Raw genomic sequence first — 25,942 nt, forward strand, 5'->3', positions numbered from 1 at the left:
GTGACTGTGTGTATTTATGCATGTATGTGTGTGTGTGTGCGTGTATGTATGTATGTGTGTGTGTGTGCGTGTATGTATGTATGTATGTGACTGTGTGTATTTATGCATGCATGTATGTGTGTGTGTGTGCGTGTATGTATGTATGTGACTGTGTGTATTTATGCATGTATGTGTGTGTGTGTGCGTGTATGTATGTATGTGACTGTGTGTATTTATGCATGTATGTGTGTGTGTGTATGTTTGTAGAACCAGCAAATTAAAGACCTTGTTACTACAGCATGGGGGAGCGGGGGTAAACAGTGTCAGTCTATACAGTACCACTATATACAGTACAGGGGGCTGGACCATGTCACAGACTACTGTGGTCACTTTATAAAGTACTGGGGCGGGTAGGGTCAGGCCAGCCATCTCACTGGCAGATTACAGACTGTGTCACTGACTCACTATATACAGTACCCCCTACAGTAATAGGGGGTCAGACCATCTCACAGACTGTGGGCACAGGGTACCTCCTTTTGCAGACATAATCTGATTCACATTTTTTTCAGTGATAAATGTAAAAAAAAAAAAAAAAAATTTTGTATCAAATTCACTTTTTTTGGGGGGGGGGGGGGGGAGAAGCCTTCTTGGATTCTTGCACCTGGGCCCTGTTACACCTCTGCATGTGTCTGAACGGTATTTTCACATGGCATAGTTCTCTACTAGGTGTTATAAAGCAGGTAAACCTGTGTATATGGTTATTATACAAGGCTGCCTGTTTTCAGCTGAGCAGGTGCTATGTCACAGATAAGCCACAGCTTCACCTCCTCAGTGTGACTTGACCACTTCCTCCCTCTCTCACTGCTGCTCCCATCCGCTTCTTACTCTCAGCCCTGACGTCTGGTATCAAGTAGCGGCGAGGGGCGGGCATTGCTTGCGAGCTCTTATCATTCATTCAAAATTAAACACATGACCGGGAATATTACAGTGAACGGACCACGTGTCTCAGTAATTTAGCCGCTTGTTATAATTTCGCTGGGAGATATGAAGCGTTCTGCACCTGGCAACATTGTATCCGCGCGCTGACACTGCAGTCTGCAGCAAATTCACTTTTACTTTCTTTTTCTCGTTTGGGATTATTATTATTATACACTTTTTTATTTGGTTGCTGTGGATTCTGAGATGGAGATATTTCAGTTGTGTTTGTTATTTCTGTGTGCACTGAGCAATATGCGCCTGTTATTGGCGTCTAAATTAAATGTACCGAAGGTGCTGTTGCCCTTTGCTAGAGGCACGAAGATTAATTTTACCCTGGAGGTCACTGAGGGCTGCTTCAAGTGGTGAGTGGGCTGTGCACTGTGTGTGCAGCATGAATTAATAATACACGTGGGGCAGGTTTGGTGACAGGAGAACTTGCACTGGGCTCTTGACTATGAATGTGTGCAAGAGTAACTGCGGGTCAGGCACTGTATATGAGTATAAAATGTTATATACAAGCAAACCTAATACAGTATACACACACAAAGCACTACACTGACAAGTAGTTACTTTTACTATAGCCATGCTGATATTAGAGAGAAATATATTTCATGTGTATACAGTTGCTTTTATTAGTACCGAGAGTTTAGAGATGCATTTACCGTTACTTAAGTGCCCGAGGCTCCTTTATTTTCTGTGTCTATCTAGAGGGGAAAAATATAAATTCACAACAAACTCTATCGTTTATGTTACGTCTTTTTTTTATTTATTAGTATAATACTGTTAGTGAATATATATATATATATATATATATATATATATATATATATATATATATATATATATATATATATATATGTGTATATATATATATAATGTGTGTGTGACTACAAAAAGTTTTGGTGTTTACTGTACTCATTAAGCTTGGAGGATTTAATCCATTAATTGCCCGTGAACCATCTGTGCTCTTTGTTAAATATGCGGCTTCCTTTTAAACATCTGTCAAGTATCTTATTACAGACTTCATTTTCTCTCTACCATGAATGAGCAAATTTCATTGAACGCGTTATTTATAAACTGATTGATCTCTAGACAGTCTTCTTCTTTTTCTCTTCTGCTAACCTCTTTTTGATCAGGTGATCTTTATGCTGGTAGTCAAAGGTCAAATATTTTTAATGTAAGGGTAGATAATTATGGCGCTGATTTATTAGTGTAGTATGTTATGGTAATGGCACTTCTAAAATAGGTGCCCTTTTCCAATATCGCATTGCAAAGAGAATGTATGGGTTAAAAAAAAAAAGCACTTCCTGTGGGCTGTTTATATATCATAAAGGGAAGCAACAAAATGACTTAGGCGGGAAGTCCTTGAAAAGTTAATAAATTACCACTGAAAAATGTGTTGTTTTTTTTTTTTTGCGGGAACAGTATCAAGAAAATGTTAATACTTTACAGTAAACAAATGTATACACTTTTAAAATTCTTTTTAAAGGTCCTTGCAAATGCAATAATATAATGATAATGTATGATGCTATTTTTTTGAGAGTGTTATACATATATAAAGTAACATATATGAGATACACACATATATGCAATTATATTGTACTTAAACAGCATTATGCTATTTTTTTAATTTAACAAGTGTCCCTTAGCAACTGTGTATACCCCCACTTCAAAAAGGGTTTAACAATATGAGCTACAGCTACCTGCCTTACTCCAGGAGGTATTGGCAATTCCCTGACGGTGAGATCTGTGCTAGTTAACCCCTTAACCTGTATGTTAGCTGTCTTTTTTAATGTATGTCAGTTGTCGTTAAACCTTTAGTTAACCCCTTAATGACCACATCACTTTTCCATTTTCTGACCATTTGGGACCAAGGCTATTTTTACATTTCTATGGTGTTTGTGTTTAGCTGTAATTTTCCTATTACTCAGGGGCGTATTTAGGTTTTGTGCTGCCCTAGGCACTCAAAATTCTGCTGTACCCACACATATTATATACAGTTTTTCTCGCCATTAAATGGACATTCTAAAGATACCATTATTTTCATCATATCTTATAATTTACTAATTTACATTTTTTTTATATAAAATATGAGGAACAAATGAAGAAAAAAAACACTTTTTCTAAATTTTAGCCCCAAAATCTGTTACACATCTACAACCACCAAAAAACTCCCATGCTAAATAGTTTCTAAATTTTGTCCTGAGTTTAGAAATACCTAATGTTTACATGTTCTTTGCTTTTTTTTGCAGGTTATAGGGCAATAAATACAAGTAGCACTTTGCTAATTTCAAACCACTTTTTTTTTTTCACAATTAGCGATAGTTACATTGTAACACTGATATCTTTCAGGAATCCCTGAATATCCTTTGATATGTATATATATTTTTTTAGAAGACATCCCAAAGTATTGATCTAGGCCCATTTTGGTATATTTCATGCCACCATTTCACCGCCAAATGTGATTAAATACAAAAGATTGTTCACTTTTTCACAGATTTTTTAACAAACTTTAGGATTCTCACTGAAATTATTTACACACAGCTTGTGCAATTATGGCATAAATGGTTATAAATGCTTCTCAGGGATCCCCTTTGTTCAGAAATAGCAGATATATATGGCTTTGGCTTTGCTTTTTTGGTAATTAGAAGGCTGCTAAATGCCACTGTGCACATACATGTATTATGCCCAGCAGTGAAGGGGTTAATTAGGGAGCATGTAGGGAGCTTTTTGGGGTAATTTTAGCTGTAGTGTAGTAAATAACCCAAAGTATTGATCTAGGCCCATTTTGGTATATTTCATGCCACCATTTCACCGCCAAATACGTTCAAATAAAAAAAAAACTTTACATTTTTCACAATTTTAGGTTTCTTACTGAAATCATTTACAAACAGCTTGTGCAATTATGGCACAAATGGTTGTAAATGCTTCTCTGGGATCCCCTTTGTTCAGAAATGGCAGACATATATGGATTTGGCGTTGCTTTTTGGTAATTAGAAGGCTGCTAAATGCTGCTGCGCACCACATGTGTATTATGCCCAGCAGTGCAGGGGTTAATTAGGGAGCCTGTAGGGAACTTGTAGGGTTAATTTTAGCTTTAGTGTAGTGTAGTAGACAACCCAAAGTATTGATCTAGGCCCATTTTGGTATATTTCATGCCACCATTTCACCGCCAAATGCGATTAAATAAAAAAAAATTGTTTCCTTTTTCACAAACTTTAGGTTTCTCACTGTAATTATGGCACAAATGGTTGTAAATGCTTCTCTGGGATCCCCTTTGTTCAGAAATAGCAGACATATGGCTTTGATAATTAGAAGGCAGCTAAATTCCGCTGCGCATCACACGTGTATTATGGCTAGCAGTAAAGGGGTTAATTAGGTAGCTTGTAGGGAGCTTGCAGGGTTAATTTTAGCTTTTAGTGTAGAGATCATCCTCCCACCTGAAACATCAGACCCCCTGATCCCTCCCAAACAGCTCTCTTCCCTCCCCCACCCCACAATTGTTCCCGCCATCTTAAGTACTGGCAGAAAGTCTGCTAGTACTAAAATTAAAGGTATATTTGTTTGTTTTTTTTAGCATATTTACATATGCTGCTGTGTAGAATCCCCCCTTAGCCCCAAACCTCACGGATCACCCATCAAACAGTTCTCTAACCCTCCCCCTCTAGCTTAATGGGCGCCATCTTGGGTACTGGCAGCTGTCTGCCAGTACCCAGTTTATTAAAAAAAATATGCTTTATTTGTTTGCCCTTTTCTGTAGTGTAGCTTCCCCCCTCCCCCCTCCCAGAACCCTTCGATTGTTTTATAAATGAAAATCTCCCCCCTTCTCCCCCAATTTTTTATTCCATTTTTCTGTAGTGTAGCGGTTCCCACCTGCTCCCGCCCCATGCACGCCGCGGCCGTCCGTGCGCGCCCCCTGACACTCCCGCCTCCGATCCCGCCCCCCTCCACATCACAGGCCCATTGCAGGCCGCCCACCCACCTCCCTGCTTTGCTCCCACCCACCAATGACGCTCCGGTGGCTCTCTCTGCATCGGAGGCTTGTAAAGGGGTATTGCAGGATGCCTCCATATCGAGGCATCACTGCAATACCCTCAGAGCTGCTGGAAGCGATTGCGATCGCTTCCAGCACTCTGTTAGACAACTGACGTACCAGGTACGTCTATTGTCGTTAACTGCTTGTTAATGCATGACGTACCTGGTACGTCAGTTGTCATTAAGGGGTTAAAGGGACACTGAACCCAATTTTTTTCTTTTGTGATTCAGATAGAGCATTGAATTTTAAGCAACTTTCTAAGTTACTCCTATCAGCAAATGTTCAGTAATCTCTTATTTTAGAGTATTTTATTAGGAACATCTGCCCAATTTAGTATTTTAGGTGTTTTATTCTCAGTGCTCTCACTGGTAACACAATGTTTATACAATGTTGCAAGGCATGAAAACCAGTGAAGCTAACCATTTCATGCCTTCAGTTTTAACAACTAGTATTATGCCCTGTAAAATTAACCCTTTTTGCCAACATTAACTAGCATTATGCACTGTACAATTAACCCTTTTTGCCAACATTAACTAGCATTATGCACTGTATAATTAACCCTTTATTACTAGTATTCTGCCCTGTAAAATTAACCCTTTATGGGTTAATGTGGGGACTGCAATGTTGAACATAAAGGGTTACTGCACAGAACAGGATTCAATTAGAGACGAGACAGGAGAAATATGATTAGTAATTTGCTGTAAGGAAATGGTTAATGTATGGTACAAAGTTATAGTGAGGGGTAAGGGATGAAAGAGGTTAATATATTTATGGGGAGACTAATATTAGTATTGCAAGGGTTAATAGGAAAATGGGGGTTATAGTTAATAACTGATGGCTTTGCAAGGGTTAATAGGAAAATTAATTTATGTCAATATGTGCCCTAAGGACAATGCAGTTTTCATTTTAAAAGCTGTCTGTGCAGTTTCTGCAAGATGAAACATTGTATAGAAAACTTCAACAGTGGCTGGGAATTTAAAACACTTGTTTCTCCCAGAATAGAGAATAAAATATGATAAAATAAGAGATTACCCAAATGTTCTTCATTCTCTTGGTATCTTTATTTGAAAAGCAAGAATGTAAGTTTAGATGCCGGCCCATTTTGGTGAACAACCTGGGTTGTTCTTGCTAATTAGTGGATAAATTCATCCACCAATAAACAAGTGCTGTCCAAGGTTCTAGACTTTCTTTTTCAAATAAAGATAGCAAGAAAACAAAGAAAAATTGATAATAGGAGTAAATCAGAAAGTTGCTTAAAATTGCATGCTCTATCTGAATTACAAAAGAAAAAAATTGTGTTCAGTGTCCCTTTAAAAGGCTAGGAAAGTCAAAATTAAACTTGCATGCTTAAAATAGAGCATATCTCAACTTTTTTTTGTAGCAAGGACCGCTATAGTTGTAACCCCCCCCCCCCCCTAGCAACATGTAAATTTTATTAGGTAAAAATATTTTTTACGACACACTGTAGGAGTCCAGAGGGTGAGCGTTCTATTTCCTTGCATTTGTTTGCCTTAGCGCAGAGAATAGCACTGGTTTGGAGCTATACTTGGATGCAGGCGAGCTGTGATTACGCTTTCACGGCTGTGAACTTGCCAACCTATATTTGTATAATAGGTATTTTGTTGAACTTTCTTTGTGTACTAAGTTGTAATTCAATTGTAATTCCCCGACCCCTATGCAACATGTAAATATTATGTTGAAAATGAGGCAATTCTGAGAAATTGATCTCAAATATACATATAGAACATTTAACCTGGCGCATTTCATCATGATATATTTTCCTTTTAATATTTCACTATGGCACATTTCTTTGTGACACTTTTATGTAGTGCTATACGCTACTTGGCACTTTCCCTGCATTGTCAGAAAAAAATGTGCAAATATGGTACCTTTAGGGTTACAACAGCTTGTCACTGGCACTGTACACACACTATGTACCCTTTAACATGGGAACATTTTGGTACCCTTGTAGATTGTACCTTTCAAAGGCAAACTATAATTTACCTCTAAAATGGTATACATTTTGCCTTTTAAGGGTACTGCTCCAGTGACAAGCCTTTGTATCTAATGATGGCAAATTTGTACTCAACCCAGCATATTAAAAATGCCAACAAGCTGCTTGTGATGGACCCCAGATACCCAGACTGGGTATTTCCGCCAAAAGGTCCTGCTTCCTCCCTGGAGCCTGGAGCTGGAAAGTGGAGCTATAGAGCAGAGAGAAGTGATTATAGCCAGAGCCCACCCAAATAACTAGACAAGACCAGTATTCAGCTGAAACACACACTGCTTATATACACATTCAGAGCCTTATCTGATCCCAAGATTTCCCGCCCCTCCACACAGTCTGGCGCCTGCATAGGAGCCACAGTCACATAGAGCACCCACAGTATCTAGGTTGCGGTTTCGGGGTGATCCCTGGGGAGCCCCTGCACTTCCAGGGTGTTTTTGGAAGGCTCCTGGTCCCCAGATTCCACAGTCCAAGCGGCATAATCCGTTACTGGACCGAAGTTACAGCCTGGCAAAGTTATAGAGGTGGGGATGTCCAAAACCCCCAGTTCCCAGGTGGGCTCCCCCTCGGCAATCACCCCAGCCTTTGTCCACCAAAGGCACAACAAATTCACAAGAGTTTGGGAGATCATGTAAGCCATGAAAAGGCCATGGAAAGGCCAAATCTGATGTGAAAAGGAGTGAGCCAGGTAGTAGGGGGTTGGGGGTAGCCTTGGCAGCCTGGTATCCGTGGTACTGCTCCATCAAGTTTATTATGACATTCAAATATAAATTCACCTACCTTGCTCTTACTCAGAAATATATGTATAAGTCTAGCTTTAACCCCTTAACGATCGTGGTGTACCCTATACTTCGCTGGTCGGTAAGGGATTGTGTGGCGATAATAGTACGGGTCTTGCCGTGAGCAGCAAGACTGCACTATTAGTCTCTCCCTCCATCTGGATGGCTTGTTAAAATAGCAGCGGTCTCCGCGCGAATTGGAAAAAAAAGACACCCCCATAAAAAGACCAGCATTGTACAGGGTACATCACTGGTCATTAAGGGATTTAATAACAATAATAAAAAAACAAAACAAAAAAACAACAACAAAGTAGCCAAGCAGAAGCTTTTAAAGATTTTAGAACTTGTAGTCCTAAAGCAGGTCTTAATACTCTGCCACTGGAAATTCTTGAAGAATTAGGTTAGCCAAAAAGCTCAATAATGCCATATTTCACTCAGGACTGCACTCTAACAGCACACCAATTAACTTATGGTGACACACTCCACATAAAAATATAGAAAACATATAGAGAACAAATTAATAATAAAATATAACTGTAACAAAAGGAAGGGGGATTCAGGGGAGGCATAAACAATAAAACTCACAACTATACAATTGAAATGTCACCCTATGAAAAATATATGCAAATTAGTCTTTTTCTCCAGCACACATTTTGGTGATGAACCTTTTACCAATAGGCGCTGTTACACAATCTCCAGGAAGTTTTTACCAACAGATGGTTGATTGACACCTCCTGCCAGCGGCTTGGCCACAAACCTGCAGGGGGCGGTATTGCACAATGATTGCTTATCCAATGATAAATGCCGAAAGCGTATGCTGTCGGCATTTATCGATGTCTGGCGAACATGATCCGCTATGTCTGCCAGACATATGATAAATCGGCCCCTAAGTGGTAACAAACGGACCACAACTGTACCCTTTTTTCTGACAGTGTGTTTTTCTCTACTCCAAGCCTGATGATCAAAAATTCACCACTATGGAGAGAAATCACACAAAACCTTATATTGTAAAATAGGTGTCTCTCCACTAATGTTCACTCTATTTTTTATTTTTTATTTTTTTTTACAGCTGTGCAGAGCTGCAACTGCTCTGAGCAGAATTGTTTTTTTCTTGGATGATTCAATATACTGTTTCCATTTTACACTTGTGAAGACTTTCTTTTCCTATTGTTTGACAGGATATTTTTAAAAAGTTATGGCTGAGTTCATTTTGTAATTTTTTTTTTCCTCCATGCAAAACTGACTCCAGACTCTCAACTTCATAAGCTGTCACTTCAGCAGGACACATTATGATGATCGCCGCCGCCACCTCTAAATTGACGTTGTGTGGCATTCAGCGTGCTATGTGCTCTGACTCCCTCACTGCCCCGTCACGTGCAGCCTGTCTTTATCTGGGTGCTGGCCTACCCAAATCACAGTGTGGGCGTGCTGCCGCGTACATTACAGGGAACATTGCTCTCCACTCAAATAACCCTGCAGAGTGAGATAAACATTTCTCAAGGTAAAATCTGTGTTTCTACATTTTTTTGAGGGACTTTTCCATACTGACGAGACTCAGATCATCTTGCCTCAGCAGAGAACTATAGATTTAGGGCCAATAAGTTTTTCCCTTCTGAGTACAATTGAGTCAATTACAATGAGTAGCCGACCAGTCCAGGTATAGCATTAGAATCTGGCCGATTGATTTGTGAAGGAAGAAGTGAGAAACACTAATTACTCGAATACATTGAATGTTTACATTAGATGATCACGGCAAGCCAGGGGTACTTGTACCACGGGTTGAGAAACAAGGAAATAGAGCACTTTTAAGTTCACTTCTTTTTTTCAAATCTAACAACCTTTCAGTACAGGTGGTGGAAAAGGGGTTAATACTTGCATAAAGATTTTTTATTTTTATAATTATATCTTCTAGGTCCTAGATTTTCAACAAATACCTCTCTGATTTCTACAATTTGCTAATCTTTACTAATTTTTATTAAAAAGACCCCCAGAAGTAGTATATAATAAATATAACATGTTTAGGAATAACATCTCTGTATAAATGTCTTGCCTAGGGTTCCATTTATTTTTTCTTTCTTTTACAAATTAAAATGGCTTCCTATAATACTATTCTGTACTTTTATGACCTTTATATAAATCGTCTGCTAGTAGACCCACAATACGTTAAAAACAGTTCCATTCAAGATATATGTCTTTAGAAAATTTTGGACCAAACTTTATTGTGGTATATGAAAAAAAAATACTGTTAACATTGACCCTTTAGATGGTAGATGGTAGATCAATTTAAATGTGTATTTTGCAAACTAGTTGTTATTGTACCACCAGCACAGCTTTGCAATACCTGTCTTGATCACCTGATGCATGACAATCAATCTAATGATGCTCTTGCCTCTAAAGGTGTCTGTCTTCCCTCTGTTTGCTCTTTACAAGGGAGTTTATCAGAATTTGCTCCAGGTTTTAAAGGTGTTGTGCATTCTACTGTTTCTGAAATGTTGGCAGCTATGTCCCCTCCAAGTAAGTGCTAAAGATCTAAGTCTGATAATCAACCTACTGTTGATTTACCTTGCCATTCTGGGTCACTAAAATCTAATCCATTTAAAGATTTGCTAAAGAATTTAAACTCAATTTCCTCAGATTTGTCTTATGATGGAGAATATATTTCAGATGAGCAAGAGTCTGTTGTTGAACTCATATTAATCTTTTTTCATGTTTAAATCAAGACATCTCTGTATATTACTAAAGAAAGTTTTATGTACGTTTGGAGTACAAGATCCTAAACCCGCTGAGAAAAAATTCATTAAACAATTGGATTTATTTTCAAACCTACTCCTAAGGCTCCAGAAGTTTTTCTTGTTCCAGATGCCATAACTGAAATCAAAGAATTTTCCAAACCTGGTATTCATTTTTATTCAGCTTCAAATGTTTCAGATGTCTCCTTTACTGTCCTTCTAATTTTTAACTTTGTGAAACATCCATAAAGTAGGCAGTCATCTCTAACTTGGCAAAGTGTACTACAGTGTACCTATTTCAAGGATCCGATGGATAGGAAATTAGTCCTGTCATAAAAAGGCCTTTCAACAAGTGGTTTTTTTATTCGGACTGGCTATTAGTATTGCCTGTGTGGCGGCAGCTTCTACTTTATGGTGTGATAGTTTATCTGATCAGATTTCAGATGACTCTATGGATGTAACATTTTTTTTTTAGATCCAATTAGGTCTGCTAATGCATTCTTATGTGATGCTATTGTGGACATTATCAGAATTAATCTCAAAAATATGGCTTTAGCTGTCTTGAGCTTTATGGCTGAAATCTTGGTCAGCTGACATGGTTTCTAAAGACCAGACTTTTAACTCTTCCAAAGATATTATTTGGTCCTGGTTTAGATTTTATAATCTCTACCATGACTGTAGGTAAAAGAGATTTTATCCCTCAAGATAATAGATCAAAGGGGAAAGGTAAGGCTCCTAATTGGTTCCTAGACTGACGAAAGGAATAAAATCAGAGATCCTCCTTCCTCTAAAAAGATGAAATCTTCCAGAACCCCTGGAAATCCTCTTACAGTTGGAATAAGTCTAAGCAGTCAAAGAACCCTTACACTTTTACTAAATCCGCATAAATGTGTAGCCCCTGATCCGGACCTTCTTCTAGTAGGGGGCAGATTTCACATTTTTCAGAAGGTCTGGCCTCAGTCTGTTTAAGATTCCCTGGGTTTTAAATATTGTTTCCCAGGGAAACAGAATTATATTCAGATCAAGGCCACCTAAAAAAAAGTTTTCTTCTGTCCAACATTTCAAAGAATCCTGTAAAGGCTCAAGGTTTTTTCAATGTATTTGAGATCTGGATCTCATGGAAGTGATCCATCCTGTTGCTTTGGGTGTTATTCCAATCTTTTCATTATTCCCAAAAAGAGGGAACTTTCAGGCCTATTTTGGATTTAAATACTTTAAACAAGTTTCTCAGAGTCCTTCAAAATGGAAACAATCAGAACTATTTTTTCCCTTTTTCAACAAGGTCAATTCATGTTTACAATAGACTTGAAGGATGCCTTCCTTTATATTCCTATTCACAAAGACTATTTTCAGTTCCTGCTTATCTGGGCAAACATTTTCAGCTTCTTGTTAGAGCCTGGCCTGGCTAATGCTCCCAGAATTTTTACAAAAGTTCTGGGAATTCTGTTACCTATAATCAGAGCTCAGGGTGTATCAGTGGTGACTTACGTGGATGATATTTTGGTTCAGGCTCTATCTTTACTTTTTAACAATTTCTTATACCAACCTTTTTGTTTCAACAAAATGGTTGGAGAATCAACGTTCCAAAAAGCTCCCCATCTCCTCAGACCAGGGTGTCCTTTCTGGGAGTGATCAGAGATTACATTTCTATGACTTTTTTTTCCTTAACAGATCAAAGGAAATTAGAGTTAGTCAACTTGTGCCAAGCTTCAATCATCTCTCGATCCAATGGTAGCTCTCAGTATTGAAGTGCAAGGGCTAATTATCACAGCATCAGATTCCATTCCAGTAATCAAAACAGATGAAAGTCTTTTAGGTTTGGGCGCAATTTTGGGGGTCCAGGAGAGCACAGGGAGTTAGATAACCTCAGGGAGCCAATAAATGTGCTAGAGCTCTGGGTGATCTTCAGGGTTCTCCAGAGCTAGCCTCTTCTGAAGAAAGAGTCTCATCTTTTACTTTAATTTAGACAATGTCATGGCTGTGGTGTATATCAATCATTAAAGGGACAGTCTAGGCCAAAATAAACTTTCATGATTCAGATAGAGCATGTAATTTTAAACAATTTTCCAATTTACTTTTATCACCAATTTCGCTTTGTTCTCTAGGTATTCTTAGTTGAAAGCTTAACCTAGGAGGTTCATATGCTAATTTCTTAGACCTTGAAGCCCACCTCTTTCAGATTGCATTTTAATAGTTTTTCACCACTAGAGGGTGTTAGTTCACATATTTCATATAGATAACTCTGTGCACGTGAAGTAATCTGGGAGCAGGCACTGATTGGCTAGACTGCAAGTCTGTCAAAAGAACTGAAAAAAGGGGCAGTTTGCAGAGGCTTAGATACAAGATAATCACAGAGGTTAAACGTATATTATTATAACTGTGTTGGTTATGCAAAACTGGGAAATGGGTAATAAAGGGATTATCTATCTTTTAAAACAATAAAAATTCTGGTGTAGACTGTCCTTTGAAGGATAAACTCACAGTTCTATAGTGTTGGAAAGGTTATCTCAAATCCTCCAAATGGCAAAGAACAATTGCTGTATTGTACCTGCGATTCACATTCGAGTGAACAACTGGGAAGTGGATTTTTTCAGTTGTCAATTGTTTCATTGAGGGAAATAGTCTATTCATTCAGATGTCTTCCAGAGATAGACCTGATGGCCTCTCAATTAAACCAGGTATTTTCTGAGGTCCAGGGTTCCTCAGGCAGAGCTTGTAGATGCTCTAACAGCTCCTTGGTCTTTTCATCTGGCGTATCCTCCTACTGTTCTTCTTCCAAGAGTGATAGCTCAGATAAAACAGGAGCTATCGTCAGTGATTCTCATAGCTCCAGCTTAGCCTTGCAGAACTTGGTTTGTGGACTTAGTTCAAATGTAGAGTTCTCCTTCGTGGTCATTTCCTCTTCATCATGACTTTCTCTCTCAAGGTCCCTTTTTTATCATCAAGATCTCAAGTCTCTCAACTTGACAGCTTGGAGATTGAACACATAATTCAGAAACAAGGTTCCTCTGTGGCTGTGATAAATACTTTAATTCAGTCTATGAAACCAGCGACAAGAACAATTTATCACAAAACTGGGAAGATTTTTATTTCTTGGTGTGAAAAACAGTTTTAATTGGCATTCTTTAAGAATTCCTCAATTTCTACTCTTTGAGTGTTCAGCAAATTTCTCCTCCTTGGAACCTTATTTTGTTTTAAGGGTTTTTCCCTTTGAAGCTATGCATTCTATTGACATGCAGTTACTATCTTGGAAAGTATTGTTTTCGATTGCATTTTCTTCTACCAGAAGAGTTTCAAAATTGTCTGCTTTTTCTTGTAATCATCCTTATTTAGTTATTCATTAAGACAAAGTGGTTTTGAGAACTAAATTTGTTTATTTTGCTAAAAAATGTTTGTCTTGTACTACATCCAAAATATGAAAAAGCCTTTCCTTAGTGTTCTGAGGATAAGGACAAAGAGAAAGAACCACAATTTTCTTTGGTCTCAGGAGCAAGGTGAGCATACACAGGTATCATGTAAGTATTCTTTGGTCAAACGAGAGTTCCATAATACACAAGTAAAAGCAGTGTGTGCATTTGGGATGCATGATGGGATAGAAATTAAGTTAAGTGTATTGCTTTTTTTTAAGTTTCTGTAAGTACGTGACTGGGTAAGGGTGGGAATGAGGGAGGGTCTAGGACTTGGAGAGATGTCCCCTGATGCTAATTGCAGCAAGATGGAGAGAAAGAGTAGGTGAGGAGGTTTATATCAGTGAGAGTATTTATGTGAGGTGGTGCAGTTTAGTGGGATTTTAAAATAGACAGTAGTTAATGAGAGCTGAGGTATGGACAAGAAAGGAGAGAGGGGCCTATAATAACTGCATGTGGAGAAGGGTAAAGTTTGAGTTAGTGAGCCTGTCTGTAAAGTAGGCATGAGGTTGTAAAAAGGAAAAGCAGGCCTGAAAACATAACCAACAATAAGGTCAGTAAAATGTGATAAAAAGGAAATGTTTGATTGCCTCAGTGGTGGTCCACATCTTGTTCAATTCTTAGTGCCGTCATTTAAAAGATGGGACTTAGAAAGATAGAAGCTTGGACAGATGATATTCCCTGCAAATTATGTTCCAAAGCCGATCTTAAATTCATAGCCCTCTGCAGACAGCTGAGTTTACTAAATTTGTTGACTGCAGACTTTCAGATAAATGACGCCCAGGTGAAAGAGAGTAAAATTTAGACCAAGATCAGAGGGATAGATGCACGTAGACCAAATTGGATGGGTTTAATTGATTCATTTACCAAAGTTAAAGATTAAAGGGATATGAAACCCACATTTTTTTTTCTTTCATGATTCAGATGCAATTTTAAGCAACTTTACTATTTTAATCCTATTTGTTCTCTTGGTATCTTTATTTGGAAAAAGCAGGAATGTAACTTAGGAGCCGGCTCATTTTTGATGCTCTATCTGAATCATGAAAGAAAAAATGTGGGTTTAATATCCCTTTAACCCCTTAGTGACCAAAGCATTTTCTTTCATGTAATTGGCAAGAGTCCATGAGCTAGTGACATATGGGATATACAATCCTACCAGGAGGGGCAAAGTTTCCCAAACCTCAAAATGCCTATAAATACACCCCTCACAAACTTTGCCTCCTATGGAGGTGGTGAAGTAAGTTTCTGCTAAGATTTCTACGTTGATATGTGCTTCTCAGCATTGTTGAAGCCCGATTCCTCTCAGAGTACAGCGAATGTCAGAGGGACGTGAAGGGAGTATCACTTATTTGAATACGATGATTTCCCTAACGGGGGTCTATTTCATAGGTTCTCTGTTATCGGTCGTAGAGATTCATCTCCTACCTCCCTTTTCAGATCGACGATATACTCTCAATTTACCATTACCTCTACTAATAACTGTTTTAGTACTGGTTTGGCTATCTGCTATATGTGGATGGGTGTCTTTTGGTAAGTATGTTTTCATTACTTAAGACACTCTCAGCTATGGTTTGGCACTTTATGCATTTATATAAAGTTCTAAATATATGTATTGTACTTATATTTGCCATGAGTCAGATTCATGTATTTACTTCTGCAGACTGTCAGTTTCATATTTGGGAATGTAAACATTTTTAAGAAATTTATTTCTTACCTGGGGTTTAGTCTTTTTTCAATTGACTACTTCTTGTAATTGCGGGTATTAGGCCCGCGGGTGCGTCAAATGCTAAACTTTATTGCGTCATTTTTGGCGCGAAAAGATTTTTGGCGCGAAAAAGTACGTTTATGACGCAACTTCGTCATTTCCGGCGTCATACGTGACGCCGAGACCTTTCACACGGCAGCGTCATTAGTGACGCAAGTGTGTCATTTCCGGTCATTTTTGGCGCCAAAAAAGACTTTACGTTACGTTGTGGGTCATTCTTGGCGCCAAATTTTTTTCATTATTTCAATACCCCTTGTTTGTTTGCCTCTTGCTTTTTGCTTTCAGAGGCCTATGCTATTGCATTTTTTCCCATTCCTGAAACTGTCATATAAGGAAATAGATAATTTTGCTTTATATGTTGTTTTTTCTCTTACATTGTGCAAGATGTCCCAATCTGATCCTGCCTCAGAAGTTTCTGCTGGAACATTGCTGCTTGACATCGGTTCTACCAAAGCTAAGTGCATTTGTTGTAAAGTAGAAATTATTCCACCGAATGTCATTTGTAATAGTTGTCATGATAAACTTTTACATGCAGATAGTGTTTCCATCAGTAATAGTACATTGCCAGTTGCAGTTCCTTCAACTTCTAATGTGCATGATATACCTGTAAATTTTAAAGAATTTGTTTCTGATTCTATTATGAAGGCTTTGTCTGCATTTCCACCTTCTAATAAACGTAAAAGGTCTCATTTAGCTGATGAAATTTCAAATGACCAACAACATAATAATTCATCCTCTTCTGATAAGGATCTATCTGAAACAGAAGATCCTTCCTCAGACATTGACACTGACAAATCTACTTATTTATTTAAAATAGAGTATATGCGTTCTTTATTAAAAGAAGTGTTAATTACTTTGGATATTGAGGTAACCAGTCCTATTGACGTTCAGTCTAATAAACGTTTAAATGCTGTTTTTAAACCTCCTGTAGTTTCCCCAGGGGTTTTTCCCATTCCTGAGGCTATTTCTGATATGATTTCTAGGGAATGGAATAAGCCAGGTACTTCTTTTATTCCTTCTTCAAGGTTTAAAAAATTGTATCCTTTACCAGCAAAATCTATAGAGTTTTGGGAAAAGATCCCCAAAGTTGATGGGGCTATTTCTACTCTTGCTAAACGTACCACTATTCCTATGGAAGATAGCACTTCCTTTAAGGATCCTTTAGATAGGAAGCTTGAATCTTATCTAAGGAAGGCCTATTTATATTCAGGTCATCTTCTCAGACCTGCTATTTCTTTGGCTGATGTTGCGGCTGCATCAACTTTCTGGTTGGAAAATTTAGCGCAACGCGAATTGGATTCTGACATATCTAGCGTTGTTCGCTTACTGCAACATGCTAATCATTTTATTTGTGATGCCATTTTTGATATTATCAAAATTGATGTTAGATCCATGTCTTTAGCTGTTTTAGCTAGAAGAGCTTTGTGGCTTAAATCTTGGAATGCTGATATGACATCTAAATCTAGATTACTATCTCTTTCTTTCCAAGGTAATAATTTATTTGGTTCTCAGTTGGATTCTATTATTTCAACTATCACTGGGGGAAAAGGAGTTTTTTTGCCTCAGGATAAAAAACCTAAGGTCAAATCTAAGGCTTCTAACCGTTTTCGTTCCTTTCGTCAGAATAAAGAAAAAAAACTCAATCCTTCTCCCAAGGAATCTGCTTCCAATTGGAAGCCTTCCTCAAATTGGAATAAATCCAAGCCATTTAGGAAACCAAAGTCAGCCCCTAAATCCGCATGAAGGTGCGGCCCTCATGCCAGCTCAGCTGGTAGGGGGCAGATTAAGGTTTTTCAAGGATTTTTGGATAAAATCTGTCCAAAATCATTGGATTCAGAGCATTGTCTCTCAAGGTTATCGAATAGGATTCAAAGTAAGACCTCCTGTGAGAAGATGTTTCTCTCATGCATCCCTGTAAATCCAGTAAAAGCTCAGGCTTTTCTGAAGTGTGTTTCAGATCTGGAGTCTTCAGGGGTAATCATGCCAGTTCCTCCTAAGGAACAAGGTTTGGGGTTTTATTCAGACAAGTTCTGGATCTAAAAATTTTGAATTGTTATGTAAGAGTACCAACTTTCAAGATGGTGACTATAAGGACTATTCTGCCTTTTGTTCAGCGAGGACATTATATGTCCACAATAGACTTGCAGGATGCATACCTTCCTATTCCGATTCATCCAGAACACTTTCAGTTTCTGAGATTCTCTTTTCTAGACAAGCATTACCAATTTGTTGCTCTTCCATTTGGCCTAGCAACAGCTCCAAGAATCTTTTCAAAGGTTCTGGGTGCCCTACTATCTGTAATCAGAGAACAGGGTATTGCAGTGTTTCCTTATTTGGACGATATCTTGGTACTAGCTCAGTCTTTACATACTGCAGAATCTCACACGAATCAACTAGTGTTGTTTCTTCGGAAACATGGTTGGAGGATCAATTTACCAAAAAGTTTCTTGATTCCTCAGACAAGGGTCACCTTTTTAGGCTTCCAGATAGATTCAGTGTCCATGACTCTGTCTCTAACAGACAAGAGACGTTTAAAATTGGTCGCAGCATGCCGGCTCCTTCAGTCTCAGTCATTCCCTTCAGTGGCTATGTGCATGGAAGTTTTAGGTCTCATGACTGCAGCATCGGACGCGATCCCCTTTGTTCGTTTTCACATGAGACCTCTACAGCTTTGTATGCTGAATCAATGGTGCAGGGATTATACAAAGATATCACAATTAATATCCTTGAATCCCAATGTACGACACTCTCTGACATGGTGGATAGATCACCATCGTTTGGTTCAAGGGGCTTCTTTTGTTCGCCCAACCTGGACTGTGATCACAACAGATGCGAGTCTTTCAGGTTGGGGAGCTGTTTGGGGATCTCTGACAGCACAAGGGAGTTGGAAATCTCAAGAGGCGAGATTACCAATAAATATTTTAGAACACCGTGCAATTCTCAGGGCTCTTCAGTTCTGGCCTCTGCTAAAGAGAGAACCATTCATTTGTTTTCAGGCAGACAATATCACAACTGTGGCTTATGTCAATCATCAGGGTGGGACTCACAGTCCCCAAGCTATGAAAGAAGTATGTCGGATACTTGCCTGGGCGGAATCCAGCTCCTGTCTAATCTCTGCGGTGCATATCCCAGGCGTAGACAATTGGGAGGCGGATTATCTCAGCCGCCAGACTTTACATCCAGGGGAGTGGTGTCTCCATCCAGATGTTTTCTCAGATTGTTCAGATGTGGGGGCTTCCAGAGATAGATCTCATGGCCTCTCATCTAAACAAGAAACTTCCCAGATACCTGTCCAGGTCCAGGGATGTTCAGGCGGAAGCAGTGGATGCGCTGACTCTTCCTTGGTGTTATCAACCTGCTTACATCTTCCCGCCTCTAGTTCTCCTTCCAAGAGTGATCTCCAAAATCATCATGGAACAGTCTTTTGTGTTGCTGGTGGCTCCAGCATGGCCACACAGGTTTTGGTATGCGGATCTGGTTCGGATGTCCAGTTGCCGCCTTGGCCACTTCCGTTACGGCCGGACCTACTATCTGAAGGTCCCTTTTTCCATCAGGATATCAAATCATTAAATTTGAAGGTATGGAAATTGAACGCTTAGTTCTAAGTCATAGAGGTTTCTCTGACTCAGTGATTAATACTATGTTACAAGCTCGTAAATCTGTCTCTAGAAAGATTTATTATCGAGTTTGGAAGACTTACATTTCATGGTGTTCTTCTCATAAATTCTCCTGGCATTCTTTTAGAATTCCTAGAATTTTACAGTTCCTTCAGGATGGTTTGGATAAGGGTTTGTCTGCAAGTTCCTTGAAAGGACAAATGTCCGCTCTTTCTGTTTTATTTCACAGAAAGATTGCTATACTGCCTGATATTCACTGTTTTGTACAGGCTTTAGTTCGTATTAAGCCTGTCATTAAATCAATTTCTCCTCCTTGGAGTCTTAATTTGGTTCTGAAGGCTTTACAGGCTCCTCCATTTGAGCCTATGCATTCTTTGGACATTAAACTACTTTCTTGGAAAGTGTTGTTCCTTTTGGCAATCTCTTCTGCTAGAAGAGTTTCTGAGCTATCTGCTCTTTCTTGTGAGTCTCCTTTTCTGATTTTTCATCAGGATAAGGCAGTTTTGCGGACTTCTTTTCAATTTTTACCTAAGGTTGTGAATTCTAACAACATTAGTAGAGAAATTGTTGTCCGTTCCTTGTGTCCTAATCCTAAGAATTCTTTGGAGAGATCCTTACATTGTTTGGATGTGGTAAGAGCTTTGAAATATTATGTGGAAGCTACTAAAGATTTCAGGAAGACTTCCAGTCTATTTGTTTTATTTTCTGGTCCTAGGAAAGGTCAGAAGGCTTCTGCTATTTCCTTGGCTTCTTGGTTGAAACTTTTGATTCATCAAGCTTATTTGGAGTCAGGTCAGGCTCCGCCTCAGAGAATTACAGCTCATTCTACTAGATCAGTCTCCTTCTTGGGCTTTTAAGAATGAAGCTTCAGTTGATCAGATTTGCAAAGCGGCGACTTGGTCCTCTTTGCATACATTTACTAAATTCTACCGTTTTGATGTATTTGCTTCTTCGGAAGCAGTTTTTGGTAGAAAAGTTCTTCAGGCAGCTGTTTCAGTTTGATTCTTCTGCTTTTTGATTTAAGTTTTTTTATTTCAAAAATGAAAATAAACTTATTTTTTTGGGTTGTGGATTAATTTTTTCAGCGAAATATGGCTGTTTTTATTTTTATTCCCTCCCTCTCTAGTGACTCTTGAGTGGAAGACTCCACATCTAGGGTATTGATATCCCATATGTCACTAGCTCATGGACTCTTGCCAATTACATGAAAGAAAACATAATTTATGTAAGAACTTACCTGATAAATTAATTTCTTTCATATTGGCAAGAGTCCATGAGGCCCTCCCTTTTTATGGTGGTTATGATTTTATGTATAAAGCACAATTATTTCCAAATTTCCTTTGTTGATGCTTTCTACTCCTTTCTTTATCACCCCACTGCTTGGCTATTCGTTAAACTGATTTGTGGGTGTGGTGAGAGGTGTATTTATAGGCATTTTGAGGTTTGGGAAACTTTGCCCCTCCTGGTAGGATTGTATATCCCATATGTCACTAGCTCGTGGACTCTTGCAAATATGAAAGAAATGAATTTATCAGGTAAGTTCTTACATAAATTATGTTTTTCAATTTTCTTACCGTTAAGGACTAGGGCTATTTTTACATTTCTGCGGTGTTTGTGTTTAGCTGTAATTTTCCTCTTACTTATTTACTGTACCCACACATTATATACTGTTTTTCTCGCCATTAAATGGACTTTCTAAAGATACCATTATTTTCATCATATCATATAAAAAAGATGAAAAAATTGAAACCCCCCCCCCCCACACCTTTTCTAACTTTGACCCCAAAATCTCTTACACATCTACAACCACCAAAAAATTTTGTCCTGAGTATAGAAATACCCAATGTTTACATGTTCTTTACCTTTTTGCAAGTTATAGGGCAATAAGTAGCACTTTGCTATTTCCAATCCATTTTCTTCTATAAAGGTACGAAGAGTCCACGGATTCATCCTTTACTTGTGTGATATTATCCTCCTGCTAACAGGAAGTGGCAAAGAGCACCACAGCAGAGCTTTCTATATAGCTCCTCCCTTAGCTCCACCCCCCAGTCATTCTCTTTGCCTACTCTAAGTACTAGGAAGGGTAAAGTGAAAGAGGTGATAAAATATTAGTTTTTAATTTCTTCAAGCAAGAGTTGATTTTAAATGGTACCGGTGTGTACTATTTACTCTCAGGCAGCAGATGGATGAAGACTGCTGCCTGGAGGATGATGATCTTAGCATTTGTAACTAAGATCCAGTGCTGTTCCCACAGAGGCTGAGGAGTACAGGAATCTTCAGTGTGAGGAACGTTTTCGTGCTATGCAGCAGTGAGGTATGTTCAGTCATATTTTTCTGGAGAGACTGTGTATTTCAGAAAGGCTGACATTATACCCAGGAGGGTAAGGGTAAGCAGTAATCCTAGAGCTAATAAGAAGGGAATTACTAAGCTTGCATAAGGGGCAAATTACAAATATGGTTGACACTGAGTTGTAAATGTTTGTGGGCAAACGTTTTTATGATCTGGGAGTGCTTTTACGTTTTTTTCCCGAGGGTGTTTTTTCCGGATCTGGGCCTATTTTCAATCCGGTTTGCACATTAAAGGGTTAAATGTTACAATAACGAGTGGGGCAATCTTAACTACATATATTGTGTCTGCTTACAAAATTTTGAAAAATTTGGTGCATGTTTAGGCTGTTTTGCAGAACTTGTATGCTTTTTTTCTCTTAAAGGCGCAGTACCGTTTTTTAAGATTGTTATTTTTTTCACTAAATAAAGTGTTTTCATGCTTGTTTGTAGTCATTACTAGCCTGTTCAACTTGTCTGACATTGAGGAAAGTCAATGTTCAATATCACTTAGAATGTGTCCCTCATGCACTGAAAGGTCAATAAATTGTAAAGAACATATTTTAGCTACTAAAAGTATGTCGCAGGATGATTCTCAGTCAGAAGGGAATCAGGTTATGCCATCTAATTCTCCCCAAGTGTCGCAACCGTTAACGCCCGCACAAGTGACGCCAAGTACTTCTAGTGCGTCTAATTCTTTCACCCTGCAAGATATGGCCGCAGTTATGAATACTACCCTCACAGAGGTTTTATCTAAGCTGCCTGGGTTGCAGGGGAAGTGCAGTAGGTCTGGTGTGAGAACAAATGCTGAGCCCTCTGACGCTTTTTTAGCTATATCCGATGTACCCTCACAATGTTTTGAAGTGAGGGATTTGCTGGCTGAGGGAGAGATTTCTGATTCAGGAAATATGTTCCCTCAGACAGATTCAGATATGACGGCTTTTAAATTTAAACTAGAACACCTCCGCTTATTGCTCAGGGAGGTTTTAGAGACTCTGGATAATTGTGACCCTATTGTAGTTCCAGAGAAATTGTGTAAAATGGACAGATTCCTAGAGGTTCCTGCCTACACTGATGTTTTTCCGGTGCCTAAGAGGATTTCGGAAATTGTTACTAAGGAGTGGGATAGACCAGGTATTCCGTTCGCTCCCCCTCCTACTTTTAAGAAAATGTTTCCCATATCAGACGCCGTGCGGGACTCATGGCAGACGGTCCCTAAGGTGGAGGGAGCTATTTCTACCCTGGCTAAGCATACAACTATACCTATTGAGGACAGTTGTGCTTTCAAAGATCCTATGGATAAAAAAATTAGAGGGACTCCTGAAGAAAATATTTGTTCATCAAGGTTTTCTTCTCCAACCTATAGCGTGCATTGTTCCTGTAACTACTGCAGCGTCCTTTTGGTTCGAGGCTCTTCAGGTTGAGACCCCATTAGATGATATTCTGGATAGAATTAGGGCTCTCAAGCTAGCTAATTCTTTCATTACAGATGCCCATTTTCAACTGGCTAAATTAGCGGCGAAGAATTCAGGTTTTGCCATTTTAGCACGTAGAGTGTTATGGCTTAAGTCCTGGTCTGCTGATGTGTCATCAAAATCTAAGCTTTTAGCCATCCCTTTCAAGGGTAAGACCCTATTCGGGCCTGAACTGAAAGAGATCATTTCAGACATCACTGGAGGGAAAGGCCATGCCCTTCCTCAGGATAAGACGAATAAGATGAGGACCAAACAAAATAATTTTCGTTCCTTTCGAAACTTCAAAGGTGGTCCCTCTACCTCTTCCCCTGCCGCAAAGCAAGAGGGGAATTTTGCTCAATCCAAGTCAGTCTGGAGACCTAACCAGATTTGGAACAAGGGTAAACAGGCCAAGAAGCCCGCTGCTGCCACCAAGACAGCATGAAGGGGTAGCCCCCGATCCGGGACCGGATCTAGTAGGGGGCAGACTTTCTCTCTTCGCTCAGGCTTGGGCAAGAGACGTTCAGGACTCCTGGGCTTTAGAATCAGTAACCCAGGGGTATCTTCTAGATTTCAAAGATTCTCCCCCAAGGGGGAGATTCCATCTTTCTCAATTGTCTGTAAACCAGACAAAAAGAGAGGCGTTCTTACGCTGTGTAGAAGACCTATATACCATGGGAGTGATCTGCCCAGTTCCGAAAACAGAACAGGGGCAAGAGTTCTACTCCAATCTGTTTGTGGTTCCCAAAAAAGAGGGAACCTTCAGACCAATTTTGGATCTCAAGATCCTAAACAAATTCCTCAGGGTCCCATCCTTCAAGATGGAGACCATTCTGACTATTTTGCCGATGATCCAGGAGGGTCAATATATGAAGGCGTATCTACACATTCCTATCCACAAAGATCATCACCAGTTCCTCAGGTTTGCCTTTCTGGACAAGCATTACCAGTTTGTGGCTCTTCCTTTTGGGTTGCCACGGCTCCCAGAATTTTCACAAAGGTGCTAGGGTCCCTTCTGGTGGTTCTAAGGCCGCGGGGCATAGCTGTGGCGCCTTATCTGGATGATATCTTAATCCAGGCGTCGACTTACCAACTAGCCAAGTCTCACACGGACATCGTGTTGGCTTTTCTAAGATCTCCCAGGTGGAAGGTGAACGTAAAAAAGAGTTCACTTATCCCTCTCACAAGAGTTCCATTCCTGGGAAAACTGATAGATTCGGTGGACATGAAAATTTTTCTGACGGAGGTCAGGAAATGAAAAATTTTATCCATCTGCCGAGCTCTTCATTCCATTCCTCGGCCGTCAGTGGCTCAGTGTATGGAGGTAATCGGCTTAATGGTAACGGCAATGGACATAGTTCCGTTTGCTCGCTTGCATCTCAGACCACTGCAACATTGCATGCTCAGACAGTGGAATGGGGATTATGCAGATTTATCTTCTCAGATAAATCTGGACCAAGAGACCAGAGACTCTCTTCTTTGGTGGTTGTCACAGGATCATCTGTCCAAGGGAATGTGTTTCCGCAGGCCAGCATGCGTCATAGTGACGACGGACGCCAGCCTATTGGGCTGGGGTGCAGTCTGGAATTCCCTGAAAGCACAGGGTTTGTGGACTTGGGAGGAGGCTCTCCTCCTGATAAATATTCTAGAACTGAGAGCGATATTCAACACGCTTCAGGCGTGGCCTCAGCTGGCGTCTGCCAGATTCATAAGATTCCAGTCGTACAATATTACGACTGTAGCATATATCAATCATCAGGGGGGAACAAAGAGTTCTCTAGCGATGATAGAGGTTACCAAAATAATTCCATGGGCAGAGACTCTCTCTTGCCATTTATCAGCAATCTATATCCCAGGGGTGGAGAACTGGGAAGCGGATTTTCTAAGTCGTCAGACTTTTCATCCGGGGGAGTGGGAACTCCATCCAGAGGTGTTTGCACAATTGATTCAGCAATGGGGCACACCATAATTGGATCTGATGGCGTCTTGTCAGAACGCCAAACTTCCTTGTTACGGGTCCAGGTCAAGGGACCCTCAGGCGGTACTGATAGATGCTCTAGCAGTACCCTGGTCGTTCAACCTGGCTTATGTGTTTCCACCATTTCCTCTCCTTCCTCGTTTGATTGCCAGAATCAAACAGGAGAGCGCTTTGGTGATTTTGATAGCACCTGCGTGGCCACGCAGGACTTGGTATGCAGACCTGGTGGACATGTCATCTCTTCCACCATGGACTCTGCCACTGAGACAGGACCTTCTGATTCAAGGTCCCTTCCAGCATCCAAATCTAGTTTATCTGTGACTGACTGCTTGGAGATTGAACGCTTGATCTTATCCAAGCGGGGGTTCTCTGAGTCGGTCATAGATACCTTGATTCAGACTCGTAAGCCTGTCACCAGGAAAATTTATCATAGATAAATAGGCTACTCATGGAGTAAGATCAGGATTCCTAGGATTTTGTCTTTTCTTCAAGAAGGATTGGAGAAGGGGCTATCAGCTAGTTCCTTAAAGGGACAGATATCTGCTTTATCAATTCTACTGCACAAACGTCTGGCAGATGTTCCAGACGTTCAGTGGTTCTGTCAGGCTTTAGTTAGAATCAAGCCTGTGTTTAAACCTGTTGCTCCGCCTTGGAGTTTGAATTTAGTTCTTAAGGTTCTTCAAGGGGTTCCGTTTGAACCTATGCATTCCATAGATATTAAGCTTCTATCTTGGAAAGTTCTGTTTTTAGTTGCTATCTCTTCGGCTCAAAGAGTTTCTGAACTATCTGCATTGCAATGCGACTCGCCTTATCTTGTTTTCCATGCTGATAAGGTGGTTTTGCGTACCAAACCTGGATTCCTTCCTAAGGTTGTTACTAATAAGAAT

General features: G+C 39.6%; 1 protein-coding gene across 1 annotated transcript in view; it reads left to right on the plus strand.

Moving 5' to 3' along the window:
- Positions 1-885: 885 nt before the first annotated feature.
- NUP210 (nucleoporin 210) overlaps positions 886-25,942 on the plus strand; it is a 1,597,588-nt gene continuing 1,572,531 nt past the window's right edge. The window contains 1 exon segment of the mRNA XM_053721041.1: positions 886-1,319. Within this exon segment, the coding sequence (XP_053577016.1) occupies positions 1,162-1,319 (158 nt within the window). The 5' untranslated portion in view covers positions 886-1,161.

This window comes from Bombina bombina, chromosome 7, assembly GCF_027579735.1.
Source record: "Bombina bombina isolate aBomBom1 chromosome 7, aBomBom1.pri, whole genome shotgun sequence".
NCBI classification, from domain to species: Eukaryota; Metazoa; Chordata; class Amphibia; order Anura; family Bombinatoridae; genus Bombina; species Bombina bombina.